Below are 14,716 nucleotides of genomic sequence, written 5' to 3'. Positions count from 1 at the left end.
AGGGGGAAAATACTAACCACTCTTTGTAACAATCTCAAGGACCTAATTAAATACAGATATTGGATTAATCTAATGTATTATTGAAATGCTGTTCCTTTCAATTACTTTTTTTTTATTTTGTTTCGTAGCGTCGTCCCCCAGACTACAGTAATACTGAACAATGATCGGCAGAACTCTATTGTAGCCAAGATGGTGGGGCAAGAAGAGCCGTTGAGCAGGACAACGGATTCTTTGGAAAATATCCTTAGCAAGTCAGTAGCTATATGTCAATGCCCCCTTCTTTCAGAACATTCCTACATACTGCTATTTGCACTGCCTACAAACAGAAATCCGAGGCCCACTATCCCAGCTCCCTGTGGGAAAGTGCAAAACCAAAGGATTGTGCCAGGATTGTGTCTCTTTCATTATCATGGAAATGGAAGCTGTTTGTAATGGAAATCACGTAGAGTTATCTTTCTATATGGAGAAGCTGTTCTATACCTTAACATGCACCACATTGCATGTAGAAAAGTCTATCAAATTTGATATTAGGAGTTACATCCAGAATGGTTAATATTTCAAAGTGTAGATTAAGCACCAGGTTGGAAATTAGGAACTCCTGAATCCTAATTCTACCCCGGAAAGCAATTTTCCAGCAACAAAATGAGCTTATTAATATAGCTCCAGTGATGCTTAATTGTGAAAACTATGTGATATGTTAGCTTTAAATTTGCAAACAATTAAGATATGCAATAAGTAAGCGAATGCTATCAAAAACATTTTGCAACATTGTAATGAAATAATTGTTGCAAGAATTTTTGTTTTGCAAGATGTTTTTGAGCGGGATTCTCTCTGTTAATAACTAAATGGAATTTTATGTAATTGGTGAAATATGTTGGATTTGTTGAAATGTCTGACAGTGTAATAAATTAGTTAATACTTAATTCAGCTCTTCAGACTGTTTGGTCTTTTTTGCCCCTATGAGCTATAGCTTAAAAGAAGTTAGGAGCTTATGACCTGAACATTTAATAATGCGTTCTTCTCACTGAGCTATTTTACTTAACCTTCTGAAGCCATTGCAGAATCTGAAGCCAGTGTTTTAAGTTCTGGCTCAAAATAAAATATTTTTGACCATTTCTTGGGAAGAAATTCAAACTTCCCTTGTCTAATGATATAGAAATAGATCTAGTTTTTTATCACCAGAACAGTGGGCCCAATTTGCTTAGTTTAATTCAGGTGAGCTATTTTTGTTATTCTAGCATTAGCTTCAGACAAATGCTTTCACATGTAATGCTAGGAAATTTTCTCCTTTGTTCTTTTTTCTTTAACGAAGATTAGTTATCATATATCAGCTGTAGAGGAAGGTCCTATAGTCTCTAAGAAATCAAATGTTTGTAATGTAAGAAGGGAAAGAAAATCCATGTGAGTAACATTAATATTGCATTTTCATTTTATTAGAATGATCCTTTCCCAGCCCGAAACAAGTATTTTTTGTTCCGTTTCAGTGCCGTTCCTGGACGAAGGCAAAACACCATTGTAGTTAAGGTCCCGGGGCACGAAGACAGCCAGAATGAAGATGGAGAGAGCGGCTCCGAGGCCAGTGACTCTGTTTCCAACAGTGGTCAGGCTGGAAGCCAGAACATCGGCAACAACGTTACTCTGATTACCCTAAACACCGAAGGTATGCCGGTTCAGCTTTACGGTTCTTATAGGCCATTCAGGGGATGAGGGAAATCAATGAAAGCAGAGAACGTTTGCTATTTTTATATCTTCATCTTAAAACTTGTTAAAGTGTGGATGCATTTAAAATAGCTCCAGAGAAGCTCACCAAAACTAAATGAGCCGGTCATATTTTCCCTGAAAATACAATTCATTTTTTGGACATTTATGGAAGCACGAATTAGCCCAGTATTTGTAACCTGGTATATCAGCGTGCTCCACAGTGCTTCATTTCTTCTTCAGTTTATGGCCAGTGTTAAATTGGGTGAAAATACTTGCATACTTATATACTTAGTAATGATAAAACTTTGTAAATTATGTGCTGGGTTGTGTGATCTTCTTTTAAATGTGATTACAGCCATATCTTGTGGGAGGCAGCAAAATGTACCAGTTTCTCAAGTTTTCTTCTGCTATTTCACTTGAGTGGAATTCTTGTGAAAGTAAACACTTTGGCAGCCTTTCATTTTTACAGGAAATTCCTCTCAGAAATGTATTGCTTGTCAGATCATCTTGCTTTTAATCTCAAAATCGATAAAGTTTCTAGGCAAAGCACCCCAAAATTCTCTAAATTGAAGCTAATAGGATAGTCAATCTAAAATGTTTTTGATGACTGTATCGTCTTTGTTTTGTGAGTGATAGGCAGTTTAAAATGAAATATGACTTGAAAGGTAAATTTCATATTTTTCATATTTGATCAACAGTGAAATAGAGTATTTAAAGAGAAGTGAATTAGGTGCAGACAATACAGTTAATTTAACGTGAAATTGATTTCAAGAGATAGAATAACAGTGATGAGCTTATTAAATATTCGGGAGTTTTCTTAATTTGTGTATGCTATTTTTTTCTTTTCAATTATAAGTGAACCCGACCTCATATTTACTCTAGATACCATACTGCTGCATTCACACACCATTGGAGAATACATTATTTGGAAAGAATGCATTACATAAGGAGCAAGTATTTTTATGACTTCAGGCATAGAAAATGTAATAGGTGGAAAAGATTACCTTTATGTATCCCATTTTGTCTGTATGTAGTCTATGTTTTAAGCATAGGCTCTCTGGCACGAAGAAACAGGACACTGTATTTCTCGCAAACTGTAGACATACAAGTTCATTTCCAGAAGTGAGTAAACAAATCTAACCTGCCATTGAGCTTTTATGTATATTTTGTCTACTCTGCAAAGATAACTTCTTGACACTTTTCACCCCTTGGCATGCCTTTTGTGAGAAAAATAGACTACCAGAATAATTATGTATAGAAAAATGAAGAAAGAAAATTAAGTGTATTTTAAGAAGTTGAGAGGGTATAAATGGAAGTTTATGAGCTAGTTGGGCCACTTATTGTGATTTATAGGGGAAGTGTTCTGTGCTATCCCTAATGCTTTCAATATGAGTTTGAGCTGATGGAGTCTCCTGTTAAGAACAACAGACTAACTTTGGATCTGAATTTTCAAGTCCGAGAACCTGCAGGGAGGAAACGACTAGAGCGATTGTGATCTGTGCAGTTCCACTCACGCTCTTCTCTCGGTCATGATCCTTTGGCGTTATGGAGCGAGCTGTTAGAGCCCTGGGTATACCAGTACGGAGAGATTTTAAGTATTCTTTCAGATTTACCAGAAAGAGGGTCATGCCTATGTAAAATGGTCACCTTTTTGCAATTAAAAAAATGTCAAACACAATTTTCATTTGCACCGGCAGGTATTAAATTATTTGGGAGAAAACAAGGAGCCCATCTTTGCAAGCAGATGAGTTTTTAGGAGAAAAATATGTTGAAACTTTACTCTGGGAAGAGTTGTTAAAACTGAACTCGCAACACCCGTGTTGGAAAACGGTTGTCAGGCAGGTTTTTTTTCTAATTGGAGACAATTTCTGGATATCCAAAGTTCTGGGTCCAGTCAGTTCCTTTTAGCCAAATGTTTATGTGGTTTAATTATTCAAAAAAAAATCTGCTTTATTTCCAATTAAACAGCACTGTTTAGAGTATCCTGTGTGAAAACAATCCATCCTTCTAGTGATATGTTTGAACATGATCTTATATTATTTATCCATAAGGGTTAATATATATGTGATATTCTTTAGACTAGGTAAGCAGTTTGACTATGAAATAGCAATGTACATAATGGAACAAGAACATGGAGATGTATTGGGGGCATTTTATTAAAAATCATGCTGAATATTTCTTATTTTATCTTTCAGTTGAAACGCTCTTAAGTTTCAGTACCAAAGAAAGTTGATGAGGCAGTATGAGGTTAAATCATTTGCAGCAATTTTATACTAACTGTGCTGACAGTATAATTGTTCTATCTTTTCAGATTAATTAAACTTCTCTTATTTTGGCTGTCGTATAGGAATATTTGGAAAGGAGGTCCAGAGGATTTATGTATTTTGAGCTTCACATTGCTCTTTCCATAGCGTTATATGCTCCAGGAAAAAAAAAATATTAATGCCATGAAAATATTTGTTGTAGTCTGCCTTTGCTGAGATGATCATTTGGCAGAGATTCATGCAGAGACAGATGTGGTCCATTTAAATGATTGGGCATAAGTAAAAGTTCCAAAAGCAGCTAATCCATTAACTCTCAGATCAGATTCACATTAGACCTTTAGTAGAATCATCTGTTCAGAAATTTCCTGAGATTTATGAATGCTATTAAAAAAGGTTTCAAGTCTCTCTCCTGCCCCCTCCCCAAACTGTAGATTTCATACCATTCCCTCAGCAATTACAGTATTATCCTCTAATATCAACCTACTTACTGCCTCTCGTTCTCATCATCGGATCCCTGGGACGCAATCTGCCTCCTGCCTGAAACTCCCTCCGCTTTCACATCTGTCAGACCACTACTCTCCCCTTCTTTAAAACCCTACTAAAATTACATCTGTTGCAGGAAGCCTTCGATAATGGATCGCCCATCTCCCCAGCTTATTTTTCCTTCCTACCGTGTCACCCATGAACTTGTGTTATGCCCTCTAAGCACATAGGTAATTATTGTTATTGTTATGGTTAAGCACTTACTACTCTGGAGTAGAAACAGATTAACTAGGTGGGATGCAGTACCTGTCCCACTTTGGGCTCACAGTTTCAGTAATCACCCCGCTCCCCACTCCCTCAGCATCTATGCGCACATCTTTATACTGGGTCTGCTTGTCCTATCTGTAATTTATTTAACTTTCTCCCCCACTAGATTGTAATCTCCTGGGGGCAGGGATGATCATATCTACTTACTCTCTTACTACTAATAATTATAGTATTTGTTAAGCCCTTACTGTGTGCCAGACACTGTACAAAGCAATGGGGTAGATGCAAGCAAATAGAGTTGGACCCAGTCCCTGCCCCACGTGGGGCTCACATTCTCCACCCCCCTTTTCCAGATGAGGTATCTGTGGCATAGAGAAGTGAAGTGACTTGCCCAAGGTCACCCAGCAGACAAGTGGCCGAGCCGGGATTAGAACCCACGACCTTCTGCCTCCCGGGCCCATGCTTTATCCACTATGCCATGCTGCTTCTCGCTATCCTATATATTTAGTAGTGCTATGCATGTAGTAAGTGCTCAATAAATACCACTGATGAAAGGATTTAAAGTTGCTCAAGATTGATAGTTGTAGATTAAATCACCAAATATACACTTTGTAGTAATCCCAAATTTCAAAGCAACTATTTTCAGGAACTCAAAAGTCGATGGAATAATTGAAGAACTCTGGCAAGTAAAGGGATTACACTAGTCCTGAAATGACAATGCTGGGGAAGGTTAGTTGGGTCACAACATAATCCGGGGCTGCAGAGAGGGGCAGCCCGAGGTGCAGATTCATTCAGGAGAGCTGGTGAGATGCCTGGCTTTGCCTGCCACCCTCTCTACCTCCCGGCTTCCAGCTAATCCTCTTTCAAGGTCTCTGGGCACTTTTGTTCCATCGCTTATGAGAAAAGGCAGCCCGGATATTGATTTTTCAGAAACTCATGGGTCGTGCTCAGTATGGCCACCTTTCATTATGATGCTTCTTAGTGTTGGCTGTGGTACCGTTGAATTTTATCATATTACAGTGCTCTGTCACTTGGAAATATTGCTGCAAAAGGTAGCTTGGCTTCAGCATTTCTCTCTCCTTCCCCTCCCTCTGAAGTATTGAGACTGATTTGCAGAGGGTGGTTAAAGCCCATTTCCATTTAGCACTAGGTAATCTCCTTAGCATAGATAACTGTGGGTCTGTATTCTGTTACCCCAAGGGTGCATTTTTACCAAATAGGATGTGAAAGAAAACTTTAAAAAACTAAGTACTATATTTATGTAGGTACAAAAAGAGGTCATTATCTTTTCGGTATTAGCTATTTGATTATGTAACAATAATAAGAATAATAATATTAATTGTGGTATTCGTTAATCACTTACTATGTGCCATACACTATATTAAATGCTGGGGTAGAAACAATATAATCATTTTGGATACATACCCAGTGCTGTATGGGACTCTCAACTATATTATGTTCGGGCTCTGTTCTAAAATGTGTATTATGTTGGTCGTTAAAAAAATCTCAGCAATGTATGAATGTACTTTACATATTTCCTGTGTTTTCTAGACTGTGAGCTCGTTGTCTAGACTGTGAGCTCGTTGCGGGAAGGATTGGGTATGTTGTTTTATTTTACTGTCCCAAGCGCTTAATACAGTGGTTTGCACACAGTAAGCACTCAATTAGGATTGAATAAATGAGTGAATAATAGTTATCGTATTTGTTAAGCACTTACTACGTGCCAGGCACTGTACTAAGCACTGGGGTGGATACAGGACCTTGTTGTGGGCAGCGATTGTTTCTCTCTACTTCTGTACAGTACTTTCCGAAGCGCTCTGTACAGTGCTCGGCAAACAATAAGCGCTCAATATATACAATCGCATGAACGAATGAGTACAAGGAAATCGGGTTGGATATAGTCCTTGTCCCATGTGGGGCTCACACTCTCAATCCCCATTTTAGAGATGAGGTAACAGAGGCACGGAGAAATAAAGTGATTTGCCCAAGGTCACAGAGCAGACAAGTGGTGGAGCTAGAATTAGAACCCATGACCTTCTGATTCCCAGGCCTGTGCTCTACCCACTGAGCCATGAATGAAAGCTGGAGACCACGTGGGGCTCTTTCACCAACATTTGATTTTCATCACCTTGTATCCCCCCCAGCGCTTAGAACAGTGCTTTGCGCATAGTAAGTGCTTAAATTCCGCCATTATTATTATTATTAGGAAACAAGAATGCTAACTGGAGAGAGTATAGCAGTAGTTTCTGAGAATTTTCAACTTTTTTCGGTTAGTCATAGAGTTGGATTGTGTGACATCTACTAATTACATAATAATAAGAGAATAACTGGGGTATTTGTTATACGTTTACTATGTGCCAAGAACTGTATTAAGCACTGGGCTAGATGCAATATAATCAGGTTGGATACAGTCCCTGTCCCACAGGGGCTCACAGTCTAACTGGGAAAGAGAAGAGGTCCTGGATCCCCATTTTACAGATAAGGAAACCGAGGCCCAGAGAAGTTAAGTGATTTGCCCAAGGTCACACAGCAGGCAAGTGCCAGTGCCAAGATTAGAACAAAGGTCCTCAGACTCCTAGGCCCGTGCTCTTTCTTCTAGATCACGCAGGCTTCCCTGGTAATGATGATAATGACATTTATGAAGTGCTTACAATGAACTAAATCCTGAAATAGATGTGCATTCATTCACTCAATAGTATTTACTGAGTGCTTACTATGTGCAGAGCACTGTATTCATTCAATAGTATTTATCGAGCACTGACAATGTGCAGAGATGAGAATGTTCCCATCCACCTATTCCAAAACTGGTGTTCCACCTTGTGTATCGCAAATGGATCAGGAAGAGGGGAGTAGTAGACGAATGCGGCGGTCAGTGGTATGGTAGACAGAGGAAGCGGGTGGTTACAAGAAATCAGAGAAAGCCAAGGGGGAACAATTGTGGTGAATTGGGCCCCTGCAAAAAGCAATATTGCAAATACAATATATTCTTCGGGAGTGAAACCAGGACCGTAGGCTCTTGTTCAGATCCCGGAGAGCTCCGTATGTCTTTCACAATCACTCAGTGATGTGATGACCCAGTAAGGATGTTCCATGGAGGCTCAGAACTGCTTGTACATTTGGAGAACCAGCTGCTTGCAGAACCGAAAGCAATTTGGATCGAACAAGTGTATGTATTATCTAGGGTCCGTTAAACTCCAAATGGCATTCAGTTTGGGATGTGCATGAAAGTATCTAAAAGGTCAAGAATGCGCTCTTTCTCCAAACTTACAAATGCTTTTCTTGCCCTTTTTGAAATGCTCCATGTAAATCAACCTTGCTGTAGAAGAAATTTATTCAACCATTTTTTCCATCTCAAACACAATGCATCTCATTCTAAGAACTCACTGAATTTCCATTTCAAAAAGGTTTTGAAATATGGCAAAACATTTAAAATGTCTAAAATGGAGAGGATTTGAGGGGTTTTTGGAGGGGAAAGACTGATGGTTCAGATTTTGTTCTTTGCATAGATGAGTCATTCCATGAAACAAGGTTCACGATTTAAATATGGAGACCTTTATAAAGGCTCAATAGATGGTGATTGCTGAAACTTGACAAAACATATTAGAGGCAGGGCTGGAAAAAACAACCTAATAACATGTGTTTTGGAGAAGGTAGTCTAGGTCAAATAATTCCCTGTGCTGCACTTCAATAAATCGGCCAAAAGGCTCGTATACGCAATCACTATTTCTGCTTTCTTGTTTTTCAGTTTTATCCCATCCACTTGGCATTGGAAAAATCAGGTGCATCATTAATCAATCTTAAGAGATAACATTTTTGTTGGACATCATTTTATCACTCAGAAATCAATAAGCCCATCAGCAAAGTTTAATTTTTACATAGGCTATGTTGAAAAGTGTTTTCTTTAACCACTGGACATTTTAGGTACAGCATCAATATCTCTAGGCGGGGGGATCAGATCGGTGTGGGAGTATGAAGCTCAGATACGCTATCTACAAAGCTGTGCCGAGCACTCGAGTTTGAAAGTCAGGTCTCAAGGACCTCAGCTGGGAAGGGAAGATACAAACTAAAAACTTTATTTAAGACTGAGAGTGCAGAAACGTCAAGTACCTAAGGTGATGTTTTCCTATGTTTCCAATGTCTGAGAAAGTATTTTATAATTGGTTGATTTAATTATTTGGTAGTTGCTCTGATAACAGAAAATATTAAAGAGCTGGGGTCTTCCTAAAACTAACCCAGTGGCATATGAATTTTAAAATTTTATGGAGGCGGGAAAGATATTACTGGAGAAGTAAATATCTCCTTGGATTGCTAACCAGTGCAGGATGTAGTGAATTGGAGCCATAAAGTCGGGAGTTCTGTTGGTATTACTGTTCCTTTCAATGGTTTGACAGTGACATTTGAAGTTAGCATCTGACTCACTGTGTCAGAAAGTTAAGAAGATGTGTAATTCCTCTCCTCAAAATTCTCTACCTATGTTGTTAATCTCTCTCAATGTTAGAAATAGTCAGAGTATTATTATTTATTTCTGTTTATCGGAAGCCATTTCCCTTGTAACCAAAAAACATGCTTGGAAATCTAACACTAGCTAAGAGATTTTGCAGTGTGAAGAGCATTTTACAAATAGTGTCAGGAGATTGAGAAAATAGAAAATGTATTTATGCTCTCTAAAGTAAAGATTTATCTTTTACACCTAACAAAAATGAGAAATGAAGTTCTCATTAGGAAGCAAGATGTATGGACACTGAGAATCACTGACTAATAATATAATAATAATAATTATGGTATTTAAGTGCTTACTATGGGCCAAGCACTGTTCTAAGCACTGAGCACTGTAAATGTTCTAAAGGTCACAAAAATATTTGGAAGAAATATTTTTTGGACATTATGTTCTTTAAATTTTTTTATATTTTTCCTTTAAAAAGAAAAATAGTTTCCACTTTTTATTTTGCCACCTCAGCTCTTCTTCACCTGTCCCATTCTGTTTCAGTTTTTCACGTCTTTCACTTCTCTTCCAAGAAGATAGAAAAAAATTGAACCATACCTCTAAATATAATTTCTAAATAAGAGAAGCTGTTGCAGTCTCTTAGTAAACCAGGTCGACAGACTGTTCCTCCCACTCCTTAATACAAGAATTTTATTGGATTTTGGACAAACACAATTGTCTTTAAAAATCTGCCCATTTGCTTAGCTCTTCTAAAGGATCTTGTTCACTGCAGGGGGAGCTCTTTATTAAGCGAACTTGTTTAAGGAATGCTTTTCATGATGCAGACTATTTTTGAGAATTTAGGGGGAAAAGGCAGAGGAAAAAGCAAGAGTTTCCTGGTGACTGATGAATTTAAAGTCCAAAAATGTGAATATAGGTGCATTTTCTAAAGTGTCTTCTCATTTTTCCCATTTCAAAAAGAAAGTGAAGCTCTGAGTATACTGAGTTCATTTTATTCGGTACCGTAATTCAGACTTAGGAACTGTAAGCTTCAGATGGAAAATTGAGGACCTCGAAAATGGGAAACTAGTGTAATTTTCAAGCCATCTCCTTTTAGGTTTTGAATTGAAATGCAAAATCATGGGAAAAATTACACAAGTGTTCATTTGAGTGTTTGTCAGAATGCAATAAAACATTTTTCTCTCACTACAGCAGATTTTTCAAATTTTCAGACCTTTGATTAAATGGTTACTCTTGGTGAAATCCTGGGTGTTTTTTGTGTGAAGACTGAATTGCGAAAATGACTCATCTGTAGCTATAAAAATTTTATTTTAACACCGAATGCTTGATTTTGCCAGGGATGATTATTAATTTTTAGGCATTCTAGCTCCCATGAGCCTCCTTTTCCCTCCTAACTCTTGGCCCCACACAAAGCAATTATATGCAATTAAATAAAAAGCCGAAGGAAATACACGCAAGGTTTATTGAGTTATGCAGAGGGGATGGGTGAAGCTTGAATTAGTGGTGTGCCAAAAGTCAATATGGAGGTGAGGCAGGAAGATATTTAAATAAAAAAGATGGCTTCGTCTTGAGTGGGGGAAGAGGCATTACTTAGAGAAAGTGGTCTGCCCTGAAGGTTAGAAGGCTGGGTTTGGGTAAGTTGAGAACGCATGCTAGGGGTTGAGCAAGGTAAAATGGCAGTCACGTATGAGGATTCAGTTGAAGGAGGGCCTTTAAATCAATGGTCAATACTTACAGTCGGAGCCGCGACACAAAGCCACCAGAGGCTTTCCAGTAGGATACGGTAGAACTGGAGCCCTGGCTCCACCATCACCCCAGTTAATCAGTTGTATTTACTGAGTGCTCACTGTGTGCCAGGCTCTGTACAAAACCCTTGAGAGAGTAAAACACAACAATATAACAGAGTTCCGGTAGAAATATTGTGGTCTAGTGGATAGATCACGAGCCTGGGAGTCAGAAGGATCTTGATTCTAATTCCGACTCTGCCACTTGTCTGCTTCGTGACCTTGGGCCAGTCACTTAACTTCCCTGTGCCTCATTTACCTCATCTGTAAAATGGAGATTAAGACTGTGAGCCCCATGTAGGACGGGGACTGTATCCGGTCCAGTTACCCTGTATTTACCCCAGTCCTTAGTACAATGCCTGGTATATAGTACGCGCTTAATAAATGCTATTATTTATTTATTTTTATTTCCCCCAGGACTTAGTACAGTGTATGGCACCTAGTAAGAGCTTAACAAATACCAATGACCAAAAAAAAAAAAAAAAGGAGGTGATGTTGATTGAATCCAAATCACTGCTTAAGAAAGATGTTCTCACTGCAGTGAATAGAAGAGGCTCGAGGGAGGTAAGGAAGTTGTTATAGTTGGCAGGTGATTGGACTGTGTATTCTTTCCTCAGCCTCCCACTCTGTAAATTTGGGTGACCCTCAAGGCTAAGTTCTGGGCCCCCCCTTCATTTCTCAAAGTCTAACTCTTCCTCTCGACACAAACTAGCTAGTTTAGGCACCCGTCATATCCTCACTTGATTCCATCAGCGCCTTGTTTTTGTCTGTCTGTCTCCCCCGGTTAGACTGTAGGCCCGTCAATGGGCAGGGACCGTCTCTATCTTTTGCCGATTTATATATTCCAAGCGCTTAGTACAGTGCTCTGCACATAGTAAGCGCACAATAAATACTATTGAATAAATGAATGAATGTATGTTGACTTACTGCTTCCACCCTCTCTCTCCTGTCCGTACTTTTCTTTGCTGCCCGGATTAGCGAGCATTGTTCTAGACATGTCTCTCCACTCCTTAAGCATCTCCAATAGTTACTGAGTGTTTACAGGGTTCAGGACACCAAACTAAACCCTTGGGAGAGCACAATCAAATGTTTTAGCAGACATGATCCCTGCCCTCAAGGGGTTTACATCTACTAGGAGAAACAGGCACTTGTGTAAATAAACCATTGCCTACTAATTCTGCTGCACTCTCTCCCGATTTTAGTACGCTGCTTTGCATACACTAATATACTAATTGGGAAGCAGCATGGCTCAGTGGAAAGAGCCTGGACTTCGGAGTCAGAGGTCATGGGTTCGACTCCCGGATCTGCCACTTGTCAGCTGTGTGACTGTGGGCAAGTCACTTAACTTCTCTGTGCCTCAGTTACCTTATCTGTAAAATGGGGATTAACTGGGAGCATCACGTGGGACAACCTGATTACCCTGTATCTACCCCAGCGCTTAGAACAGTGCTCTGTACATAATAAGTGCTTAACACATACCAACATTATTATTATTATTATATACTAGGCGCTCAATAAAACTATTGCTGAATTGATTACTACACTAGTGTCTGTAAAAGTGGAGCTAATTCAAGAAATAGAAAAAATTGGCGAAGCGAGCTCAGGGTTGATGAGGGGTTGTTAGTAAAAATTAAAGGAGAATCGAAGATAGCTCCACACTTGATTGTGGAGTCATTATGAAAATATGGGTGGAGATGAAGGATTAGAGAGGAAATTTTGATCATTTCAAACAGGTTGGATTTGTTAAGATGGGAAGCCGTCCAAATGGAGGGAAGTGAAAGCTTAAGGCCAGTCACCTTTGCTCTCCAGAAATTCTGTCAGTTGGACTGCTGAGCTGAAATATTGGAACAAAACTTTGTTAATTTTTGGGTCTGGGATGTCACTTCCACCCTAATTTATTAGTGGAATAGAGATTTTTATAGCTTTATAATGAAGCATTTCATATATGGCATGTTCATGAATATTTTCTTCACCTATCCGCGTGGAAGAAAGTCATTTTTGCAATTGAATATATAGTTAATCTGCCTTCTGGCTCTGGGGAGCATTTTCAGCTATGATGTATGTATTCAATAATGCAGCATGAAATGTATTACTCATGGTAACTGACTTTTGATTTCCTTCTTCTATAAATTCCAGGTGGAGTCATTTTGAATTTCAATATGATGTTAGTTCCATTTCCCATTTGTTCTAACACATTTGGGGCAATACTCTTGAAATTTACCAAGCTGTTTGGACAATTTATTATGAGTGCAAGGATATTTTGATAGCATTTTACACATTTTTAGCCATTCTGCTCTTTAGATTAGGCTTTTTAAAAATAGCCATGACTTCAAAAAACGTGTTGGAATTTTTTGTGTAAGCAGTGGTTCTGTATAAGAAACGGTGTTCACCGAAACAGGCCAATTGTCCTTTCTGCCCAGTATTGTATTTGAGAGCGGCAGCGAACTCTTTAGAGGGACTGTGGGATGGTTGCTGTGACGAGTGATCTTCTTCAGTAGTTAAACGGCCGGTTCTAGTCAAAGCAGCCGTGATCACGGGGCCAAGAGTTGGTGTGAATGCGTATTTATTAACGCCCCTCCCATCCCAGGGGGGTACACGGTCAGACATTGACTCAGGCTGATATACAAAGGTTTGCTTTGCTCCCCCACCCCCCGAATCTAGCTCCTCTTCCCACCCTCAGGTTGATTGTCCTGTGGAGAGCCTCTTTTCCACCCTCTCCGCTTATTGACCCAGAGTGGATCTGTCAGAGGCCACATTTATCTTAACCCTGCCCCAGAACCACCCGGGCGAAAGAGACGGAGACGTATCTCGGACAAAGGATTGGGTGTGTCGCTTGGCTGCCCTCTGAGAGGGAAAAGGCAGGTGGAGATGGGAGTGAGGTTGGCAGATGTAAAGTTCCAAAACAAGACAAACTGGATCCTGTCACTAATATTGATAACAATAATAAGTAAGATATTTGTTAAGCACTTACTATGTGCCAGACACTGTAATAATAATGTTGGTATTTGTTAAGCGCTTACTATTGTGCAGAGCACTGTTCTAAGCGCTGGGGTAGATACGGGGTCATCAGATTGTCCCACGTGAGGCGCACAGTTAATCCCCATTTTACAGATGAGGTAACTGAGGCACAGAGAAGTGAAGTGACTTGCCCACAGTCACATAGCTGACAAGTGGCAGAGCTGGGATTAGAACTCATGACCTCTGACTCCCAAGCCCAGGCACTTTCCACTAAGCCACGCTGCTTCTCATTCTAAGTGCTGCATGGCGTAATGGATAGAGCACGGGCTTGGGAGTCAGAAAGTCATGGGTTCTAATCCCAGCTCTGCCACTTGTCTGCTGTTTGGCTTTGGGTAGGTCACTTCACTTCCCTGTGCCTCAGTTACCTCATCTGTAAAATGGGGATTGAGACTATGAGCCCCGTGTGGGACAGGGACTGTGTCCAAAGCGATTTGTTTGTCTCCACCCCAGCAGTTAGTACAGTGCCGGGCACATAGTATGTGCTTAACAAATAGCGTAATTACTAAGTGCCGGGCACTATACCACGCAGTGTGCCTTAGTGGAAAGAGCACAGGCTTTGGAGTCAGAGGTCAAGGGTTCTAATCCCAGCTCTGCCACGTGTCTGCTGTGTGACCTTGGGCAAATCACTTAACTTCTCTGTGCCTGTTACCTCATCTGTAAAATGGGAATCGAGACCGTGAGCCCCACATGGGACAACCTGATCTCCTTGTATCCCCCAGTGCTTAGAACAGTGCTTGGCATGTAGTAAACGCTTA

At 39.8% G+C, this 14,716-nt stretch overlaps 1 protein-coding gene across 4 annotated transcripts in view; it reads left to right on the top strand.

Annotated features, from left to right (window-relative positions):
- Positions 1-14,716, top strand: part of LOC100076573 (BTG3 associated nuclear protein) — a 207,415-nt gene that overhangs the window by 51,447 nt on the left and 141,252 nt on the right. For all 4 annotated transcript variants that reach the window (XM_029076241.2, XM_029076242.2, XM_007672742.3 and 1 more), the window contains 2 exons: positions 129-251; positions 1,485-1,660. In XM_029076241.2, the coding sequence (XP_028932074.1) occupies positions 129-251; positions 1,485-1,660 (299 nt within the window). The remainder of the gene's footprint in view (positions 1-128; positions 252-1,484; positions 1,661-14,716) is intronic.

Source organism: Ornithorhynchus anatinus, chromosome 11 (assembly GCF_004115215.2).
Source record: "Ornithorhynchus anatinus isolate Pmale09 chromosome 11, mOrnAna1.pri.v4, whole genome shotgun sequence".
Classification (NCBI taxonomy): Eukaryota; Metazoa; Chordata; class Mammalia; order Monotremata; family Ornithorhynchidae; genus Ornithorhynchus; species Ornithorhynchus anatinus.
The sequence above is the reverse complement of the archived record's forward strand: the minus strand, read 5'-3'. Positions and strand labels throughout refer to the sequence as shown.